The following is a 23998-nucleotide window of genomic DNA, read 5'->3' on the forward strand; positions in this document are numbered from 1 at the left end:
TATATGTATACACACATTCCAATAGCTCATAGGTAAAACCTGGGCCAAAGATATAAACAGAATCAAAAATGAAAAATTATCAATGACCAAGATGCCCATGAAAATATATTCAACCTCACTGTCAATCAAAAGAAATGCAAAGAATAAGATACCATAACTCACTCATCAAATTTAAAGGTTTTTAAAGGTATTGCTCAGTATTGGCAAGGCATTTCCATACACCACTGATGGGATTTCAAAATGAGATAGCCTGTCTAGAAGGCAATTTGACAATACGCATCAAGGTCCCGAAAAATGTTCATACCCGTTGATCCAAGAAATCAACCTCTAGCAATTTTTGAAACCAAATAAAGATACATAAGAAATTATGTACATTGGCAGCACCTGAGTGGCTCAGTCGGTTAAGCGTCCAACTTCGGATCAGGTCATGATCTCACATTTCTTGAGTTCGAGCCTGCATGGGGCCGTCTGCGGTCAGCACAGAGCCCACTTTGGATCCTCCGTCCCCCTCTCTCTCTGCCCCTCCCCGCACTCTCTCAAAATAAATGAACTTAAAAAAACTTTTTAATTAAAAAAAGGAAATTATGTACATTTAAGGATTATTTAAAACAGTAGAAAATTAGAAACAACTTAAATGTCCAACAGTAGGTAAAGGCTAAGTAAAATATGGTATATCCTTAAAGTAGAAGATCTTGCAGCCTTTAAAAATTTAATTTAATTTTAATTAAATTTAATTTATTTAATTTAATCTTAATTAAATTTAATTTAATTAATTTAATTTAATTTAATTTAATTCCTTAATACGAAAATAAGAATACTCACAAAATAACTAGAGCATTTTAAATATCAAACTGTATACACAGTATGAACCGTTTCCTTTAAAAAGGTACATTTTTAGAAAGTACCTTTTATACACTCCTTCATACACATATAAAGGTAGGGAGTGTGGGAGTATGAAGTAAATATACCAAAATGTTAATATTTATTCAAGGTTGGTGGAATGCGGAGTATTTTGTATTTTCTTCCCTATGCTTTTATTTTCCAGGTTTTCTACAATAAATAAACGTTTCTGTTATAAGAAAAACACAACATTATACTATTTTAAAGGTATTCGACTGACTACACAAGGTAAACTGAATTCTAACCATATACATCCCACTCATTAAAATGGTATGTGCAGACAGTTACAGGCTTGGTAGGCTGGTATTATATATAATCTTCTCTTTTGATGGGACACAACTTGGTCCTGCTACCACAACCTCCTACAAAGCATCTATCACACGTTATCATCTATAACATGACGCTGAGTCATATTATACTGACACTCTACTAAACATCATAATTTATTAAATTACCAGGGAAGTATGCAACTTTTAATGGCAAAATCATGCTTTCATGTCAATTCTTTTCTTTTGTTTTTTTAAGTGTATTTATTTTTGAGAGACAGAGAGATAGGATATGTTTATACAGTATACTTTTTATTTGTCTTAATTTAGACACCTTAGTAGCTTCCTACTGCATGAGAAAAGAAAAATCTAATGTAATAAGAGAACAGTCTGCATCAAATGGACTCCCCAGAAGAGTAGGCTTTGGATTCCAAAACAAAAGTAGTTCTTTAAAAAAAGAGGCGGGGGAGGTCACCTGGCTGGCTCAGTAGGTAGAGCATGTGACTCTTGATCTAAAAAGGGTCATGAGTTTGAGCCCCACATTGGGCTCAAAAAGTACTCATAAAGTAGAGCTTACTTTCAAAAAGCAGTCCTGGGGTGGTGGGGCGGGGGGGGGGGGGGGACACCTGGGTGGCTTAGCTGGTTAAGCCTCTGACTTCGGCTCAGGTTGTGATCTCACGGTTCATGGGTTCAAGCCTGGCAACAGGCTGCGTGCTGACAATGCAGAGCCAGCTTGGGATTCTCTCTCTCTCTGCCCCTCCCTGACTTGCACTTTCTCTCTCAAAATAAATAAATGAACTTAAAAAAAAAAGTAGTCCTAAGGGCACCTGGGTGGCTCAGTCAGTTAGGCATCTGACTCTTTGTTAATTTTTTTTTAATCTTTTTATTTTGAGAGAAAGAGAGATCAGGGGTGGGGACAGAGAGAGAGGAAGGGAGAGAGAGAGAATCCCAAGCAGACTCCACACCGCCAACATGCAACCAGATGCAAAGCTCAAACTCATGAACCACGAGACCATGACCTGAGCCAAAATCAAGAGGCAGAGGCTCAACTGACCGAGCCACCCATGTGCCCCGTAAGTGGACCAACTCCTGATTTCAGCTCAGGTCATGATCTCACGGTTTCACCGGTTCGAGCCCCATGTCGGGCGCTGCTCACTGACCACGCGGGGCCTACTTGGGATTCTCCCTCTTTCCCTCTCTCTGCCCTTCCCCTGTTCACACTCTGTCTCTCTCAAAATAAATAAATAAACTTAAAAAAAAGAGGCTAATGACCGCTTCTCAGCCTTTTGATTAAGATCAAGTGTCAAAAGAATGGCTAATGAATTATCTTTTTTAAAAAAGGTAGTCTTTGAGGAGGGTTAAAAACAACAACAACAACAACAACAAATCCAAGAGCAAGCTAAATAGATACAAAACCATCCTAAATAAAACTAACTGCTTCATCTTTGATGAATCCAGATTATGAGGAATTTTACAGGCAGTATACTGTGCTCTTTAAGAAAAAGTACTGTATTTAGAGAGCAAAGATCATGCTTACTTGAGCTGTTTCACAACAAAGCACTAAAATATCGGATGCTGAAATTTTTTTTTAATTTTTTTTTTTTTTTATTTATTTTTGAGACAGAGAGAGACAGAGCATGAACAGGGGAGGGTCAGAGAGAGAGAGGGAGACGCAGAATCGGAAGCAGGCTCCAGGCTCTGAGCTGTCAGCCCAGAGCCCGACGCGGGGCTCGAACTCACAGACCGTGAGATCATGACCTGAGCCGAAGTCGGACACTCAACCAACTGAGCCACCCAGGCGCCCCTGCATGCGGAAATTAAAAGCAAGTTACAGCACATTAATTACAAAGTAATGACAAATTCCACAAACCAGGCCAAAGAAGACTCCATCCGTTCGTGGTAAGTGGTCAAGCAACGCCTACAGAGCAGCACACTGGCAGCTACCAGTAAGACCGAGTGAATTCACAGGCAGTTTATTGCTAACAGAGAAAGCATCGTAGGAACGCTATCAGTCCCCCACGTCTCAAGTCCTACAGGACACAACCAAACTGGAGGGAGGGACCAAGTGACAGACCACAGGCACAGTGGGCCGCCCGTTCTCGAGACGTCAATTCTAGCCTGGATTGCAGCTCTGCACTTTTATGCTCACAGCTATACCTGGATGTCCAACGTCCCAAAATGAGAGAAGAAGATAATAAACTCCCATGAGATAGGGAGGTGGATAAGAAATGACCTCACGTCATCTGTCTCTGTGCCCTGTACCGGGGAGGAGTCTTCCCCCAAGATATGGGTCAGACCGTGGTTGAGCCCGGCCTATGTGGACTATGAGGAAACGTGCAAGATCACCAAGGTACCGTGGCAGAGCCAATCCACTAGTTTTTAGTAAAAAAGAACAAGAAGTCCGTACATAAAAGAATATACCATGACGCGCTCCTCCCCACGATTATAAATCCAGAAATCTGACAACCATTGCAGAGAAGCACAACACCGAACCAAACACTATAGGGAATTTTTGTATCTGCCCTCAAAGCATTTAAATTCCTCTCGGGGCAAGCAATTTAAAGCCAAAAATACAATTGCACCTGGCTGTCTACTCACATTAAATAGTCACTTAAAATTCTAACAGTAGAAGATGGTTAAATAAAATACGGTACATTCATACAATAGACTATTAGGCCGTCATAAAAAATGTTATAAAATTTTTTCTTCAATGAACACTGGCATAAGGAAGACTCAGGAAGAACAATTTGGAAGAAGACTGTACAATAGACTATAATGGGAAGACTTTTATGGCAACATCACACAGATAAATGTTGAGAAAATTCAACGATGAGGTGATGAGGCTTTTTACAAGAGAAGCACTGAACATATAAAGACTTGTTTATGAGGGCCTTTAAGCTCTGATCCTACTGAGGATGATAAACTTTGCAACTCGTAAGTGTAGACCTTAGCTTTGCCTAAGGCCAATGGAGGACGACAGACGAATCATGTAAGAACAGAGTACTAGACCACGACATGCAAAAAATATAGTTTTAAACAATTTAGAGCTATACTACCAAGAAAACTGCTAAATCCAATCATAAAATGTGCATTTATCTCCCAATTTTTACGGGACTTCATCTACCAATATAATTTCCAAAACAGAATTTGTTAAATCAACATAATAATCCTCAAAACATTTTATAATTCAATATTTTCTGTGGGGGCTGGGCTTAGGAATCCCCTGGGCTAACACCAATGGGTTAACAAGGCACAAAGAAATACAAAGCCATAGGATGCTCACACCCGAGTTTGGGTAAACCGGATTGGCACACTAAGAACAGGGAGGTGTAAAGGCACCCCAAAATAGAGAGGGGATGCAGAGCCCCCAGAATAGAGAGAGGGGCAAAAACCCAAAATAGGAACGGGCGCAAAGGTTCCCAATACAAAGGTATATGACGTAAACCAGATCAGGCATGCGGGGCCAAAATGCCCCCCAATTTAGTACTATAGCAATTTAGTACTACTGCTTTCACAGGAAGGAAGGGCCAAGTTAGGTAAACTGATGAACTGGACTATGGACCGCTGTGCTGCAGGCGAAGCATCCCAAAGAGAAGAGATGGTTAACAAAAGAAAAGGTGCCTTGTTAACCCTGAGGTTATTCCCCCTATCTGTCTCATCCCCTAGGCTAGCTAAGATAAACAAGCACAGCACCACCTGTCTGCCCTCAACAACCATCTGCCCATCTGCCGGGCACCAGGATTTTGTTTTGTAACTGACCCAAACCCCAAACACCGTGTATCTTCAAAACCCCCCTTTTCCCTCATGTCCCCAAGTTAATGTTCACTGTTCCTTTGTCTCTTTGTGCACGCCCATCACGTTTGTAAGCCTTCTGATCTGAATAAATACAGAGCAAGGACCCTTATTTGGGGCTCTTGTCTTTTTCCAGACATTAGCCATCTCTCACTTTAATCCTGCATCCCGCTCTTTTGCTGACCAAAAGAGAACTTTAGACTTAGAGTCTACCACAGTTTTCAGAAATCAATTTTATTAGTTAACCTAAATATTTAAAAGTAGTCAACTATTCTGTGGAGCACCTGGCTGGCTCATTTGGTAGAACATGCAACTCTTGATCTCGGGATCGTGGGTTCAAGCCCTATGTTGGTCATACAGTCTATAAACAAACAAACAAACAAACAAACAAACAAATAAAAGCAGTCAATTATTATAAAATAAAAACATATCCCATGCTACAATATAACAATATACAAAAACTATAGATAAAATAAATACACTTTTTTTTTTTTAGGAAGAGCATGACTCTTGATCTCAGGATCATGAGTTCAAGCTCCACACTGGGTCTAGAGGTTATTAAAAACATAAAGAAATAAACTTTAAAAAAACTATAGCTAATATTCAATAGTTAAAAATTAAATAATCATATTTCTGCGTATGAAGCAATAATAAACTTATTTTTGTAGTGACTGCCTGGCTCAGCCGGCAGAGCACACAACTCATGATCTTAGGGTGGTGAGTTCAAGCCCAACGCTGGGCATGGAGCCTACTTTCAAAAACTAAAATAAAAAATAAACATATTTCTTTTCTTCTAATAGTTTTTCATTTTTTTTAATAATAACAAAGCAATTATTTTTTTAGACAGAGCGTGACTGGAGGAGGGGCAGAGAGAGAGGGAGACACAGAATCTGAAGCAGGCTCCAGGCTCTGAGCTGTCAGCACAGAGCCTGACGCGGGGCTTGAACTCACGAACTTCGAGATCATGACCCGAGCCGAAGTCGGACACTTAACCAACTGAGCTACCCAGGTACCTCAATAACAAAATAATTAAAACAACATCAGGGAGACAATGAGAAGTCCAATCTGACTGGAGAACAGGGTACACAGATGCGTAGTGGGAAATATAGAGGAAAAAGAAAGAGACAAATTATGGGAGAACTGAAAAGGCATTCAGGGTAAGAAGTATGCTTAATTGAACAAATGTGTTAAACACCTACTATGCACCACACACTCTACTTTAGTGCCGGAGTGGCAGCAAAGTAACTACATTCAAATAACTCCAAAATCAGTAAAAGGAAATGTAAACAAATGCCGTATTTCTTTGATTTTATAATGCCCGTTTTGTTCTAATGTTAACATTTCTGAAATCCACGTGTGTGCTTATTGTGGAAGTTTTCTTTCCAGAAAAGTTATTAAATTGATGGTGAATGCTACAACAAAGGAAATATATTAATTGCAATAAAGGATCACACCTGTTATAACAGAAGTATAGATTAATCACTATATGTGGAAGATGAGAGGACAGGAAACAAATAAAGACCTGATCTGGGATACAAAAGATCAATAGGAATTCACAAGGTAGAAAAGAAGGAGAAGGACATTTAACAGTAGGTGGTAAAAACACGGAAACCTAGAAGCTTGTGATATGGGGCACCAGGGTGGCTCAGTCAGTTTAGTGTCCAGCTCTTGGTTTCAGCTCAGGTCACGATCTCAGTTTGGTGACTTTGAGCCCCACACCGGGCTAACGTGCTGGCAGCGTGGAGCCTGCTTGGGATTCTCTCTCTCCCTCTTTCTCTTCCCCTCCCCCGCTCGTGCTCTGTCTTTCTCAAAAGAAACTTAAAAAGAAAAAAAAAAGAAGAAGAAGTGCATGATACCGTCAGGGAACAGCATGTAGTTTGGGAGACTGCACTGTGGAGTCTGGGGGCAGTATAAGACTAACTTGAGGGGCACCTGGGTGGCTCGGTCGGTTAAGCGACTGACTTCACCTCAGGTCATGACCTCACGGTTTGTGAGTTCAAGCCCCATGTTGGGCTCTGTGCTGACAGATCCGAGCCAGCTTCCAGTTCTGTGTCTCCCTCTCTCTCTGCCCCTCCCCCATTCACACTCTCTCTCTCTCTCTCTTTCAAAAATAAATAAATATTAAAAAAAAAAAAAAAAAAGACTAACTTGAAGAGCAGTAAGCCAGGAATGCAAGGGGGGTATAATAGACAAAAAAACAATCAATGTAAGTATACCATATTAATGCAGTAAAAGACAAAACCCATGTGATCATCTCAACAGACACAGAAAAAGCATCTGAAAAATCCAACACCCTACTGTGATTTAAAAAATTTTTCAAAAACTTCGGTATAAAAGGCACTTTCTTCAACTTAATAAAGGGCATCTATGAAAAAAACAGAGCTAACACCATATTCGATGGTGAAAGACTGACTGCATTCCTCTTAAATTCAGGAACAAGGCAAGAATTTCCACTCTCACCATTTCTACTCAACATTGTACTACCAGAAGTTCTAGCCAGGACAATTAAGTCAGAAACAAGTAAAAAGCATCCAGATTTAAAAAAAAAAAAAAAAAGAAGTAAAACATTTCTATTTGCAGATGACATGATCTTGTATACAGAAAAACCTACTGAACCATTAAAAAACTATTAGAATGAAGACACTAGTTCAGCAAGGTTGCAAGATAAAAGGTCAGTATATAAAAACCAATTATATTTCTATGCACTAGCAATGAGTATCCCCACAACAAAATTAAGAAAAATTTCCATATTTACTCAGCCATAAAAAAAATCTTGCCATATGAAACAATTTGGATGAAACCAGATGGTATTATGGTAAGTGAAATAAGTCAGCAGAAAAAGATAAATACCTTGTGATTTCACTTATATTTGGAATCTAAAAAACAAAACAAATAAAACAAACATAAATACAGAGAACAAACTGGTGGTGGGAGGAGGGATGGGCAGAATAGGTGATGGGGATTAAGAGGAACAAATTTCCAGTTATGAAATAAATAAGTCACGGGAATGTAAAGTGTGGCATAGGGAATATAGTCAATAGTACTGTAATAACTTTGTAGGGTGACAGATGATAACTACACATCATGGTAATCATTTTGTAATGTTTATTAATGTCAAATCAGTACACTGTAGAATTGAAACTAATCTAATATTCTATGACAAGTACACTTTAAAAAAGAAAAATTCTCTTTACAGTAAAATCCAAAAAAAATAAAAACTTAGGAAAATTATAAAATGTTGAAAGAAATGAAAACTATAAATAAGTCAAAAGACATGAACATCTGAGACACCCGGGTGGCTCAGTCGGTTAAGGGTCCGAATTCAGCTCAGGTCATGATCTTGTGGTTTGTGAGTTCAAGCTGTATTGACAGCTCAGAGCCTGGAGCTCACTTGGGATTCTGTGTCTCCCTCTCTCTCGGCCCCTCCCCTACTCATGCCGTGTGTCTTTCTCTCAAAAATAAATGAACGTTTTAGGAAAAAATTTTTTTTTAATTTTTTACAGACATGAATATTCACAGGTTGGACAATCTAATATTAAGACAGTAAAACTCCCCCAAAGTGATCTAGAAATTCAACACAATTCCTATCAAAATCCCAACTTGCATTTTCTAAAGAAATGGACAGGCTGATCCTAAAATTTATACAAGAAGGCAAGGGTCTCAGAACGGCCAAAGCAATCTTGGAAAAGAACAATGCTGGAAGACTCACACCTCCTGGTTATAAAACTTCAGACACAGCTTACTACACAGCTACAGAAATCAAGAGAGCGTGGTACTGGGATAAGGACAGAAATATATATATATATATATATATATATATATATATATATATATATAAAACAGAAATAAAGATCAATGGAGTAGAATTGAGAGTCCAGAAATAAACATTTACATTTACAATCAACTGATTTTCAACAAAGGTGACAAGACAAGTGGATGAGGAAAGAAATTTATTATCGAGAAATGGTGCTAGGACAACCAAATATCCACATGCAAAAGGATAAAGGTGGACCCTGATCTCACACCATACACAAAAAACTAAAAATGGACAATACACCTAAATGTAAAAGCTAAAGCTATGAAATTCAAACAAAAACATAAGGGTAAATCTTCATAACCTTGGGTTAGGCAATGGTTTCTCAGGTATGGCACCAAAAGCACAAGTAACATAACTAAAAATAGATAAAATGTGCTTTGTCAAAATTTCAAAATTTTGTGTTTCAAAGTAGAGATCCCACAGAATAGGAAAAAAATATTTGCAAACCATATATCTGTTAAGGGATTTATGTACGGAATTAAAAAAATAAAAACTCTTATAACTCAGTAAAGATAAGACAGCCCAATTAGAAAACGGGCAAAAAGTCTGAATAGATATTTCCATTAGGAAGATATACACACGAGGAGATGCTTAACAGCATTAGTTATTAGGGAAATGCAAATCGAAACCATGAGGAGATTATACTTCACACCCTAAGATGGCTGTCAACAAAAATACAGGTAATAACAAGTGTTGTCCAGGAGGTGGAGGAATTAGAACCCTCACGATGTAAAATGGTGGTGCTAGCACTTTGGAAACAATTTAACATTTCCTCAGATTGTTAAACATAGAATTACCATGGGATTCAGGAATTCCACTCCTACCTATATACACGAGAAAGTGACAACAGACATGTACACAAAAACGTGTACATCAGTGTTCACAGCAGTATTATTTATAATAAACAGCCAGAGTGGAAACAATCCAATTGTCTATCTACTGATGAATGGATAAATAAAATGTACAATGGAATATTATTCAGATTTAAAAAGGAATGAAGTACTGATACATGCTACAACATAAACGAACTTTGAAAACATTATGGTAAATAAATCTGTCACAAAAGGCCAGATACTTTATGAATCAATCTATATGAAATGTCCAGAATGGGCTAATTCTATAGAGACAGAAAAGAGATAGGCGGTTAACTAAGTCTGGATGAGGGGAATGAGAGGGTAATGGGGAGGGACTGCTTATAGTTATGGGGCTTTGGGGGAACACAATGGAAATATTCGAAAATTACACTGTAGTGATGGGTGCAGAACTAATAATCAATAAACTATACACTGTAATTTTTTTTATTTTGTTTTTTTTTTAATTTAAGAGAGCTTGCAGGCACACACACGTGCATGCAGGGGTGGTGGCGGGGTGGAGGGAGAGGGAGAGAGAGAATCTTAAGCAGGCTCCTTGCTCAGCATAGAGCCCAATGCGGGGCTCAACCCCATGACCCAGGGATCATGACCTGAGCTGAAATCAAGAGTCGGACGCTCAGGGTGCCTGGGTGGCTCAGTTGGTTAAGTGTCAGACTTCGGCTCAGGTCATGATCTCACAGTTCCTGGGTTTGAGCCCCACAGCTCAGAGCCTGGAGCCTGCTTCAGATTCTGTGTCTCCCTCTCTCTTCTTGTCCCCTGCTGTGCTCTCTCTCTCTCTCTCTCTCTCTAAGAATAAATAAACTAAAAAACAAACAAACAAAAAAGAGACCCTCAACCAACTGAGCCATCCAGGTGCCCTTATACTATCTATATACTTTAAATGGGTGAATTTTTGTTATGTGACTTATAACTCAAGAAAATGTTAAAAAGAAAAGGAGTAAGCAGAGATAGATCTGGAAAAAAAGATCTGTGTCTTAAAATATGAAACTGGACCTCATTCTATTATATAAAAATCAATTCCATATTGATTAGGAACTTAAACATCCAAAACAACACTTTAAAACTCTTAGTAAAAAAGGTAGATGAATATATTTCACACATTCTTAAAACAAGACGCAAAAAGCAATAACTATAAAGCACTGACAAAGTTGACTGTATTAAAATTTTGAACATTTGCTCATGAAAAGACTTCTTAAAAAGCAAAAAGAGGGGCGCCTGGATGGCTCAGTCGGTTAAGCGTCCAACTTCACCTCAGGTCATGATCTCGCGGTCCGTGAGTTGAAGCCCCGCGTCGGGCTCTGTGCTGACAGCCCAGAGCCTGCAGCCTGCTTTGGATTCTGTGTCTCCCTCTCTCTCTGCCCCTCCCCTGCTTGTGTTCTGTTTCTCTCTGTCTCTCAAAATAAATAAATAAGCAAATGTTTTTTAAAAATTTTTAAAAAACAATTTAAAAAAATAGCAAAAAGACAAGTGATAAACTAGGAGAAAATACTCACAATATGCAAAGTTGACAAATGAGTAGTGTAAGGAATACTCTTTTTAACTCATAGAATTCTGTAAGAAAAGGACAAACAACCAATAGAAATGGGGCAAAATACACAAAAAGTTATTTCACAGTACAGGAAACACCTATGGCCAAAAAGACATTTGAAGGTATGTTAACATCACTCGTGATCAGAAAAATGTATACCAAGAAACACTTCACTGAAACACCATTTTAAACTCATTTGGCCAAAATGTGTAGATCTGACAATACTATGTGCTGGAGATCTGGATTCGTAGGCTCTCTCATACATGATGAAGGAAATGTAATTTTTTTTCATTTCAGAGAGAGAGAGAGAGACCGCATGCACAGGGGAGAGGGGCAGAGGGAGCGAGGGAGAGAATAGGGAATGCTAAGCAGGTTCCTCGTTCAGCGTGGAGACCGACACAGTGCTCGATCCCAGGCCCCTGGCATCATGACCTGAGCTGAATCATGAGTCTGGATGCTCAACCAACTGAGCAACCCAGGAGCCCCAAAAGAAATGTAAATTTTACACCAATCTGGCAGTGTCTCAAGTCGAACGCTGGCATGCCACATAACCCCGAAATTCCACTACCAAGTGTATACGCAAGAGAAATTCTTGCACGTGCACCACAGGAGACATAATAATACTTACAGCAGCACTGTTCACAAGAGCAAAAACGTGGCAACAACCCAAATGGCCATCAGAGAGAAAGTGAATAAAGTATAGTATAGTCACACAATGAAAGATAAATATTAAGTAATACAAAAATTACCAGTCATACAGAGCATAGTGTATGCGTTAGCTTTTTTAAACGTTTTTTTAAATATTCAAGACAAGGAATAAGCAAGGTATTGTTACGGAGCCAGCTTACTGGCTCCAAGGTGTGTTAGCAGCTACGAGTGACAATCAGATCTGCATATTCGAAAGAGTGCTGTGGCTACAGTGTGAAGAATTGGATTTGAAGCATATAGGAGGCAGAGAGAGATCATTCAGGAAAAGTGCTGATAAGTCCAGTTAAAGGTGAGGGGAGGAGGACCTGAATTACAACAATAGCGGCGAAAATAGACAGGAAGGAAAGAGATCTGAAAGCTATTCAAAGGACCATGCCCAACAGGCCTTAGTTCCTAACTAGATATAGAAGGGAAAGGGAAGAGTCGAAAATCATTCCCAAGTTTATGGTCTGGGTGACCAGGGGGCCTAAGGTCAATAGCAAGAGTTGGTATTTTAACTTATTTTTTTAAGTTTATTTATTTATTTGGAGAGAGAACGTGCACACGAGGGAGGCAGAGGCAGAAAAAGAGGGAGAGGGAGAATCCCAAGCGGGATCTGTGCCAATAGCAGGGCTTGATCTCACGAACCAGGAGATCCTGACCTGAGCTGAAATCAAGAGTCAGAGGCCTAACCAACTGAGCCACACAGGCACCCCAGGAGCTGATTTTTCAAATATATTTTGAGTTTGAAGAGACTCTAAGATGTCAATATTTATGTAGTTTCCCTCTTCATGAGTAACTATAGAATCTGATCCTTTCCCCTACCTCCAATATCCTCTATAAAGCCCTCTCTGATGTTCTACCAATGCAATCAGATGTCACCTCTCCCTCTTTGAACCTGCACTGTGGCAGTCCTCTCTATACACTACAGGATCTCTAGGGGATTCCAGGCCTCTACCCACTAGATGTCAGTAGCATTCCAAAGTTGTGGCAATCAAAACATCTCCAGATATTACTAAATATACTCTACCGCAAATCTTCCCTGGTTGAGAACAATTGATCTAGCCTATACAGTAGATACGTGAGTACAAATAAGTATTTATTTCATAGCACTATGAAATCATAAATTCCTTTAAGGCAGCAACTTTACAATCTTGTCCATATAGGTAAAATAGATATGAAAACCCCATTCTTTTTTTTCTTAAACAAATGTTCCTTTGGGGCACCTGGGTGGCTCAGTTGGTTGGGTGTCCAACTCTTGGTTTTGGCTCAGGTCATGATGTCTCAGTTTGGGTTCGAGCCCCGCATTGGGCTCTGTGCTGACAGCCTGCTTTGAATTCCCTCTCTCCCTCTCTCTGCCCCCTCCCTCACTTGTGTGCTCTCTTTCTCAAAAAATAAACTTAAAAAAATTTTTTTAAATAAAAAAAAAAACAAATGTTATTTTTTTAAGTTTATTTAGTTTTGAGAGAGAGAGATACAGAGTGCAAGCAGGGGATGGGAAGAGAGAGAGGGAGACACAGAATCGGAAGCAGGCTCCAGGCTCCGAGCCGTCAGCACAGAGCCCGACGCGGGACACGAACTCACAAATCGCAAGATCATGAGCTGAGCCAAAGTCTGCACTTAACTGACTGAGCTACCCAGGCACCCTGTGAACATAGATAACTTAACCTGCCTTAATATGTAAGAATGGATTTGTCATGGGGTACCTGGGTGGCTCAGTTGATTGAGCATCTGGCTCTTGATTTCAGTTCAGGTCATCTCACAGTTTGTGAGTTCAAGTCCTGCATCAGGCTCTACGCTGACAGCACAGAGCCTGCTTGAGATTCTCTCTCTCCCTCTCTCTCTGCCTCACCCCGGCTTGAGCTCTCTCTCTCTCTCAAAATAAATAAATAAACTTTAAAAAAAAGTTATCTATGTCCAATTTACTATTTTTAATTTATAAATATCTTTAAAAGTAATTGATTTCTTTTTAAGTTTTTATTTATTTATTTTATTTATTTAACTACACCAAACATGGGGATCGAACTCTGACCCCAAAATGAAAAGTCACATACTGTTGTGAGTGAGCCAGGCAGGTACCCCTAAAAGCAATTGATTTCCCACTGACACAGACATCCCCAACCAAATAGCTCAAAGTATTAAGGATTTACATATTGTAATTACTTTTTTAAGAGAGGAAGAATTCTAGGGGTGCCTGGGTGGCTCAGTCGGTTAAGTGTCCGACTTCGGCTCAGGTCATGATCTCACGTTTCGTGAGTTCAAGCCCCACGTCGGGCTCTGTGCCTGGAGCCTGCTTCAGATTCTGTGTCTCCCTCTCCCTCTGCCCCTCCCCCGCTCATGCTCTGTCTCTCTCTGTCTCTCAAAAATAAAGATTAAAAAAAAAAGAGAAAGGAAGAATTCTAGGCTGTGCATTCTAGAGCCTCTTTGGGGCATAACCATCTAATGAAGTGATTTTTGAATGCAATCCAAATTCACAAATGTTCTAGAACTGGTTAGTCTCCGTAGAGTTCAAATAAAAGTTTATGCTGCAGTTATTTTATTTCTGTCTTTTGTCATCTTGAATCCCTAATATTATGCATAAAATTCTACTGAAAAAGACTGAAGTGATCAATTTAAAGGTAAAGTGACAAAAATCTCTGTCAAAAATCATACAAGAGTACATAAAATTAGATTTACGTCCTTACTTGGAAAAAAACAACTTTTAAAATTTTTCGTATCAAAAAATACATTAGAAAACAGCCATTGTTTACCCATTACAGGACACTGATATTCTGTAAGTGGAATGCTGTCAACTTACAATTTATTTGAAACAGGAGAAATGTAAAGATTAAAATTTAAAACTTGACCTTTAGAAGACTTGAGTGCACTAGTTTTTAAGTGAGACTAAACATAAACTTAAATTACAATTATAAAACTGTCTTGTACAGGGGCATCTAAGTGGCTCAGTCAGTTAAAGCGTCCGGCTCTTGATTTCAGCTCAGGCCATGATCTCACAGTTCGTGAGTTCGAGCCCTGTGTCCAGCTCTGCACTGACAGCACAGAGCCTGCCTGGGATACACTCACACTCTCTCTCTCTCTCTCTCTCTCTCTCTCTCTCTCTCTCCTTCTCTGCCCTTCCCCTGCTCATACTCCCTCTATTTCTCTCTCAAAATAAATAAATAAACATTTTTAAAAAATAAAATAAAACTGACTGGTACAGCTTTTATTATATTAAATGGTTCCCTGGAATGTAAGGTGTTCCTTTCTATAAAGGGAAGCAGACAAAACTTTCTGAAACTTTCCACAGTATTAAAATGATTCAAGAAGTACCCAAATATACCAGAGTGTAACAAAACAGAGAGAACTAAAAGATTTCCCCTCTAGGTCATGATGAAAAACTTTGGGGGCGCCTGGGTGACTCGGTCGGTTGAGCGTCCGACTTCGGCTGAGGTCATGATCTCACAGCTCATGAGTTTGAGCCCCGCGTCGGGCTCTGTGCTGACAGCTCAGAGCCTGCGGCCTGCTTCGGATTCTGTGCCTCCCTCTCTCTCTGCCCCAACCCACTCGCGTTCTGTCTCTGTCTCTCTCAAAAATAAATAAAACATCAAAAAAATTAAAATTAAAATTAAAAAAATAAAAACCTTGTAGAATAAAGGGTGGGTATCACACAGTTTAAGCATCCCTTAGAGTGAGCTGTTGGGATGATCTAGGAGAATGATATGCCCTTCTGCACAGTTTCACAGTGCCTTGGAAATTAAACAAATACTACGTACCAGGGAATCAATAAGCTGCAAGTCTTCAATTATTTCCATTGGTGAAATATATTTTATTTGTGAAAAGTATTCCTAGCATCATCTTTTATTTTGTCCGTACACTTCTGGATCTTGTCCCACTTTATGCTTTGATGACAAATAAATGCTTCAGAGTTTGTATTACAGATCATCTAAATCCAAGTATTAAATTTTAAACTTTAAGCAAAGTGTCCCTATAAATCCAATTCCGAAATATCCCGATCAACCACTTCTGTTCTTTTACCTGCCACAGAGTATATATATTTTTTCATAAAATATGATAAGCTCATATTTTCCAAAAGCTACTAATTTAGCTGCTTACCACACAGTCCTAATTCTAAACTGTGGCTTCTTCTCCAAATTGATTCCTTAAAGCACTATGCTCTACTGAACACCTTTTCCTACGCTCATCAACCTTTTCCCTGATGACACTGCCTCAGTTCTTTACGATTAAAAGTTAAGACATTAGCGTCCCCAGACATCTAACTTCACTGGCACCTTAGTCAGGCTACTTCTCCGATCCATGGCTAACAGCTCCCCACCCTGTTCTTGCTTCCCTCGCCCTCAAATAAAGGTCCTCTCTCCTCCTCCTCTTGCATTTTAACACCGAACTCTCCACCAGTTTCCTCCTCTCAACCTCTTAGTATGTTTGCGAAAATACAGAGTAAACCTTCGGTTAACATCTGCCCTTAACACGCAGTGTCTATTCTCAACTCTGTGTTCATAACAGTTTGTCCCCTGAAATTCTGCAACTGCCCTTCCTACCTAACCATAACTTGATCCCATGCTGATTGTTTATCGCAAGATTCAGCATACATCTAACTTTAAAGGAAGCTTTCTCAAACTAACTTCACCCCCACTAAAAGGAAGCCTTATGACACAGTTTCACATCACTTATTTGTAGATTTTATAAAAGCATACAATTTTGAATATTCTCATAGAATTCTTTTCCTTTTTATGAATATTTTAGTAAGTTTCTTTTTTAAGTTTGTTTGTTTATTTGTTTATTTATTTATTTATTTATTTATTTTTTTTTTAGTAATCTCTACACCTAACATGGAGCTCCAGCTGAGCCAGCCAGGCACACCTATTCTTTTATAATTGTCACACATATTCCTGTACACATTCAACTACTATGTTACAAACCCTTCAAGGACAAGAACCACGCCTTTTTCTTTTGTACTGGCTAGTCATGTTTCCAAAGTTGGAGTTCAATAAAGGCTTTCTTAATGAATCTCTTCTAAAACCGTCAGAAAGAGAAGCATGGCGACAAGCTAAGCAACTATCACGCGACACAGAACAAAACACACTGCTCCACGAGCGAAAATTATATAACCTATGAAGTTAGGTAAGCATTCTCCAGAATAAATACTCTATTAGTAGAGTGTTTAGTTGAACGAGAGCTTTATTATAAAGGCAGAATGTGTCACAACAGAAATGACACTGGAATGGTGAGTGCTACCGGCGGAAAACCTAGGCTCTGACCCACACTTTGTCATACGCTGGCCATTTCGCTTTGGGCAAATCACTTAACCTCTCACTACAACAAGGAGTAATTACTATGTATACTCTGCCGAGCTCACAGGGTTATTATTAGGATACGATAGTATAATGTACATGAAAGCGCTTAGAAATTTATAAAGAACTATATAAATGGTAATATTTTAATGACGAACATACCCTCCAATTTAAGATGACATTTTATTTTAAAATGTGAACTTACAAAAGAGAGCAATTAGGGGCACCTATTTATGCTGTAGAAGAATTCATCACTGAATAAAATAAATCGCTGCAAGGCGCAGCAACTCAAATTCAATCTAGAGCAAGTAAGCGATGAGTTAACTGTCAAAAATGTGCTTCACGTCCAATTTTCCAGGAAGACACGTATTACATAAAGCGAAGGAGATACCTGAATCAGTCCACAAAATCACCATCGCAGGTCCATTCCACTGGATGCGCTGAGAGGACCTTCATCTACAATCAGATGCTGCAGAGTTTATCTGGCTCCATGGTACAACCTGATACAATGCACCACATGCCCCGCAGTTGAAGGGGTGAACCAGCACATGTAGGAAATAGTACAGTTGACTCCAGGTTTACAGGAAAACATGTGATCAACCGGGACACAGCACGATCTGATGCGTGTAAGAATTCCTAACTCTGTTTCACACACCTATTGTTTATGGACGTAAAGGGGTAGGAAGAAGCAGGGGGAGCAGCTGCAAGTAGGCTGAGACTTATTTGTAGCACTGGTGACAAAGTCAAAGACGAAGAGCTTCAAGATTTGTTTGGGTGGCTATCAAATAATTTTCAAGCTGTCTTAAGGTCAACAAATTATTACAGTATCCACAGAGACGAAAAAGTTCTAGGTAATTTCCCTGTGCCTTGCCAAGTCTACCTATAGACCGTGGAAGACAAGACATTACAACAAGAGTCAGCTACTTTCCTGAAATGGATTACCAGCTTTCTCATCCCTGTTTTTATGTCTTTATATAGACGAGGACTTTAACCAAGAAGAATCTCAAAGGCAGACATATTCAGAAAGGTCAGGAGCACAAACCACCAATTGAAGATTCAAGTAAATTAGCAAACTCTCCCTTTTAAATATTCATCTCCTGACAAGGCTGCATAATTAGTTAGCTTTGGGCTACATCAGAGCAGAAGAAGGGGAGTGAGCTAAAGAGGGGAAAAGAAACAAGGAGAGCAGGCGGGCAGGGCCAGGTGAAGAACACACACCAGAAATGCAAAAAAGGTAGTGAAACATCAAAAACAAACTGGGTCAATGGCTACCAACTATCCATCTTCCCTCACAGCAAGACTATTAATAGAGAAAACAAGATTTTGCCGCTACGTGTTTTGGGGGCACTATTTTCTTAACGCAAAGTTATTGAACAGTATTAAATATAAACCAGTGCAAATATAAACTGAAGAAACTATAGCTTCTTGTAAGTTTCTACTCATTAGAGGCATGATATAATGGGAAAAAAATGTGTCTCTGCTTCACCAAGTCTAATAAAAATAATACTGAGGGGCGCCTGGGTGGCTCAGTCATATATAAGCATCAGACTCTTGATTTCGGCTCAGGATTTCGGCTCTGGTCCTGATCTCAAGGTGAGATGAAGCCCTGAGGCAGCTCGGCGCTGACAGCAGGGATGGAGCCTGTTTGAGATTCTCTCTCTCTCTCTCTCTCTGTCTCTCTCTCTCTGTCTCTCTCTCTCTCTGCCCCTCCCCCACTCATTCCCTCGCACTCTCCGCCCCCCAAGTAAATAAATAAACATTAAGAAGTTTATTCCTAGGTATTTAAAAACTAATAAAATAAAATGCAAAGAATACTGAACTAGATCTTGAATACATAGCTCCTAGTTTTGATTTTGACCCTCTTGACAAGTGACTTTGGTTTAGTCACTACATTCTTATCCATGTTCTCATTCACTTAAACAGAATTTCTTGAGTACCTTAAAAATGAGCTATTTTAGAGTTTCTCGGGACCCTGACTACACTTTAGGATCATCTGGGAAGACTTTAAAAACAAAACAAAAAACGAGCCTCTTGGCCCCTGAGATTCTGATTTAATTGGTCTGGGGTGGGGCCCAGGGTTTTTAAAAAACACTCTCTTGTGATTTTAACGTGCAGCCCAGGTGAAGAACCACAGGTCTATCTTGTCTTGTGGATGTATATGTGAGAAACAGCAAAATGATACAAAAAGCCTTCCCTGCTTCCTTTGAAATTTATCAATTTTCCCTTCTTATCCAACTTAGTTTTACCCCCAGATTCTCACCACCTCACGCCTAGATTAACAGAATACCTTCCTACCTATTTTCCCTTCCTCCAGTCTCCTCCCAATCCAATAAACCATGATATGCTTGCCTAACTAATGAGTTTGGTTCTGAAACATTATCCCACTGAGAGTCATTTCAAGTGTAACAATACCAACAAACAGAACTGTTTTCATCAAACGGAGGATACTGTATGTATACATATGTGTATGTATGAGCGTGTGTATGTGTGTATGTATCATCTCAAATGTGCTCTATTCTTCTTCAGTTTCAGTGTACCCGCCTTCATTTATACATAATGAATACTAGTCCCCTAACATACAAAAATATTGCCCCTAAATAGTTCATGACTGAATTTTGTCAAAAATGAATGGCAAATGAGTCACTCACAAATTTCTCATTTAAATCTGGAAGGGTTCCCACAAGGAACACGCATTCGACTGAAAAAAAAAGTACAATGAGGTGGAATCATCTCAAACCCTCTGTGTTACAGTAGACACCAATAAAGTTTATGACAAATGAATGCTTGCCAACGACAAATACGGTTCTGCTTTGTGTTAAAAGCTCGCCTCAAGAAAACCAACTGAAGGCTTAAAAGCTAAAGATTATAAGCACACAAGATGATACTGATGCGTATGAAAAATATTATCAAGTACGATATAAGCAATATATAAAGAGAAGACGAAACAAGGAAATGACCTATCCCCTGCCTTTAAGTAGCTCCCCATCTTCTCAGGGACCACATGACACAAACATAAAAAGAAACTAAGGCCAGCACTAGCAAGTATGTGGTAAAGACAGTAAGTACCATAAAGACTCAAAAACAGGGAGACTGCTATGGACTCAGGGAGTCACAGACAGCTTCTTGGAAAAGCTGGGGCTTGAACAAAACTAAATAGGTGGAGTAAAGGAAGAAATCCCAAGCATGTGGGTGACCTTCAACAAACATGAGGCAGAAAATTCATTAAATACATTTGAGGAACAGGGAGTTGACTTGGTCGGAACAGAGGGTTCTACGTAGGAGTGTTTGGGGTAATAAGGTTGCAACAATAAACTGCAGCAGACAGTGAAAGCCCTGAACGCCAAGCCAGGATGCTCCAACTTTGTCCTACAGATAGATCCTTTACAGGTTATAAAGCACAATAAGCAAAACAGTGTAGCCTCATAATGATGCAGTCTGAAACCATTTTTCTTGAAGCCTTTGAAGAACATACCAAGTACTATAATAGTTTGCCAATATATTCATGAATACGTGAACATATTGTTTATGAAATGTGTTCAGAGTGAAGGAGTAAATACTCAAACATGCTTTCCAAAATACAGAATCAGCGATCGATTACGCATTCAGAGTTCTTAGGGTAATTCCTAAGAGAACACTGGGCGGAAGGCTTCAATTTTAGGTTTTCCTCCTCTCTGCACCCTCCTCCAAACACATATCTAAATTTAATATCCAGAAACTGAACACACTGAAATAGTGTTACTCTGAAAATAAGAGGCCTTTTATTACCTCTCATTATGGGCGAATTTACTTGCTGTACTGTTTCAAAATTACATCTATTAAAATAATTTTATCCATGATCTCTTTCAGCAAAGCAAAAATAGCTAACAAATGTAAAGGTTATGAAAAGCAAAAAACCCTTCATCAAACCAAAACACATTTAAAATAATCAGCACTGATTTATAAGACAGAGGGGAGAGAGAGTATGTTCATAACAAAAATGCCATCCACAACAAAGAGTACCAGAGAGTGTACGAAGAACATTACAATAGCCAATTTCTCAACCAAAATGATAAGCCATTAGCCCACAACTCCCTGAAGAACAGAGTTCATTCTGTCTCTCAAAAATGCCCTTCAATGTTGTGGCTATTTCTGCTATAAAAATTAGGACTCTTAACATAACTCAAAAGAAGGATCCTTTCCCCTAGTAACCAGACACGTTAGTGATTGATGATTTCATTTGCCACTGCAGCAAATACTAATTTAACCACCACTACCTTCTCAACACCAGGAAAATGAAAAATCTCAGTCTTTACAGGCATACGTGACAAGAAGGCAAGAATATTCTCGGATGATTAACACACACACACACACACAAAATAAGAACACAAGAAAAGCGTGGCAATGCTGCTGTCGCTGTACTACGAAAAGGAATATGCCATTCTTACAGGCACGTATGCCTTTAAAGAATATGTAACAATTGTGATTTTATGTATTGTCTTTTTTTTTTTTTTTTTAACCCGTCCGGGGAAAGATGGGAACATCCAGGAGAGTTGGAAGAAGTGCATTAAGGAAGGTGTCAATACCTCCCTCCCTACTCCTTACTGGACAAAGTCGCTTTAACAATAATGCTCTTTCACCCCTCACATCCCGCCCGGTTTCCATACATCCTTCAATCAGCACACACGCGCGCGCGCGCGCGCGCGCACACACACACACACACACACACACACCCGCCACCATTCCCTCCTCTCCCCCTCACATTCAGGAGAACAGGCTGCTCCGACTTTGTCAGTCTCGCCGCCCCCGCGAACCCGCCCAGACCAGCAGAGTCCAACAACGCAGCCACGCAGCCACCTACTCCCCCCACCTCCTCCATCCGAGCCCAGCTTCCCCTCCCCGCCCCCCACCCCGTCCTGTCACCTGCTTGGGTGGTGTCCGTCAGGTCGTAGCCGCTGCCGGGGAAGTCTCGGAGTTTCCTACCGCTGAGGCTCAGGATGCCGGAGTTGCCCGCCTCCTCCAGGGCCCGGTCCAGGCTCCTCACCGTGTGTTGAGGCTGCAGGCTCCCCGGGTTCCACTGCGGCCCGTTGGGGAACGGCTGACCGAAAAGAGTCGGTACCGGGATGGGCACCACCAGGGTCCCGCCGCCGCCGCCGCCTCCCCCCCCTCCGGCTCCGCCACCTCCCCCTCCGGCTGCGCCACCGCCACCGCTACTTCCACCTCCAGCACAACCGCCGCCCCCACTGTTAACACCACCTCCCTGACTCGCCGCCATGTTCCTGGGAGAGAGAATAGCCCCCGACAATACTCTCAGCTTGTGCCGCGAGTGTAGGGGATTCTTAGGACGCATGCGCAGGCTGGGGGGGTGGCGGCTGGGGGGGGGGGCGAGGTTGAGGGTGGGAAGGAACCAGGGGGCGGGCTGGGAGGAGGTGTTGGGTAGAGAAGAGACGGTGTTCAAACGTGCAGAAGGCTTGCTGTAAGAAATGTGTGCTCAGAGGAAGGATGCTAAATCTCGGTTCCGCTGCTTTGGGTACCAAAATCTTGCGAAGCGACACCAGCTTAAACACAGGTCAGTTAGCAGTAGGTCTCCAAATCTGGAAATTGCTTCACCTTTCTCCCTCTGCAAAACAAAGGCAAATATATCAGATCGGGGTGAAAGGGATTCGTTTCAGAATATATTGAAACAGCATTCAGAAGGGCTCTCAGCCACCTTATTGAAACGCTTACCGCACATGCCTCAGGAATTGTTTACCAGTGTTGACACGGAGAGAAACGGGCGGAGGGGCATTTGGGGAGGAAAACTGGTGCAGAATTGAGTTTTAAGCATATATGAATTTTGCCATATAATTTAGACTTCCAAAATAGGAAACGGCTTTTTAAATGTTTTCAAGTATGTGTGGGTCCCAGCCAAACTGCTGCCTTCCAAAACTTGGAAAAGTTCTCTGCATGCTGTTCTATCACTCTTTGAAGTTGTGCCAAGATCTCCAAAATATCTCAGGTTTCTTCTCATCATGTCAGTATGGCTGATGGAAAACTCTTTGATTGTTAAACAACCTTAAAGTTTATTTTTGAAATGAAGGTTTTGGTTTTAGGTGGAATTCTGTAGGTTTAACACTGAAGATAACAGGCTAATCAATCTTGGATTTTAGGAGGTCATTCTTAGAACCTGAACCCAACCATTCAGGCCACTCTCTACCTGCACTCAGAGTATTCAAGTCTTTCTCATGAATAGTCAGTAAAGTTACCAGAAAAAAAAACAAACAAACAAACAAAAAACCCTATCAGAATGTTTGGACATATTCGGTTATCATTAATTTGAATATCCAATGCATCTCTTTTACATCCATTTCAATCTGAGCAATCTGCTAACAATCTCATTTTCTTAGAGCTATCTCCACAAAAGTTTATCTGCCATTGGCTCTACTTTGGGGAAAAATGCAGGAGAAATTAACAACTTGTCTAAATTGCTTTGTGGCCATACAGGCTAATTAAAACTATGTTGTCAGAAATTACATTTGCCATATGCATGACCCACAGAAGGAAGAGAACTGAGAATCAGACCCTACGATGAATTAGCGAGTGAAATCAAATTATTTAAACCCACTGGTGTCCGAAAGGGATGCTGTACCTTATATCTCATCTTTATATCACAATTCAAATCAAGTATTAATTGAGAACTTCCAGAATCAAGAAGGGTAGGAGGAGAAACTAAAGTCATTAGTCAGAGAAAAGATTAGGAAAGGAACTCTTAATAATCAGCCAATAAGAATTTTGACATTATTTAAAACAATGTATTGGACTCCAGGAAAAATAGGTCTTCAGGATCAGGATACCCATCAAGTGAAAATGGCCATGTACAACCAAATTTAGAA

At 40.1% G+C, this 23998-nt stretch overlaps 1 protein-coding gene across 2 annotated transcripts in view; it reads right to left on the reverse strand.

The window, feature by feature from the left end:
* The window catches only part of LRCH2 (leucine rich repeats and calponin homology domain containing 2), a 100141-nt gene extending 77740 nt beyond the window's left edge, over positions 1 to 22401 (reverse strand). For both annotated transcript variants that reach the window (XM_049644210.1, XM_049644209.1), the window contains exon 1: positions 22050 to 22401. In XM_049644210.1, the coding sequence (XP_049500167.1) occupies positions 22050 to 22401 (352 nt within the window). The remainder of the gene's footprint in view (positions 1 to 22049) is intronic.
* Positions 22402 to 23998: the final 1597 nt, after the last annotated feature.

Source organism: Panthera uncia, chromosome X, assembly GCF_023721935.1.
Source record: "Panthera uncia isolate 11264 chromosome X, Puncia_PCG_1.0, whole genome shotgun sequence".
NCBI classification, from domain to species: Eukaryota; Metazoa; Chordata; class Mammalia; order Carnivora; family Felidae; genus Panthera; species Panthera uncia.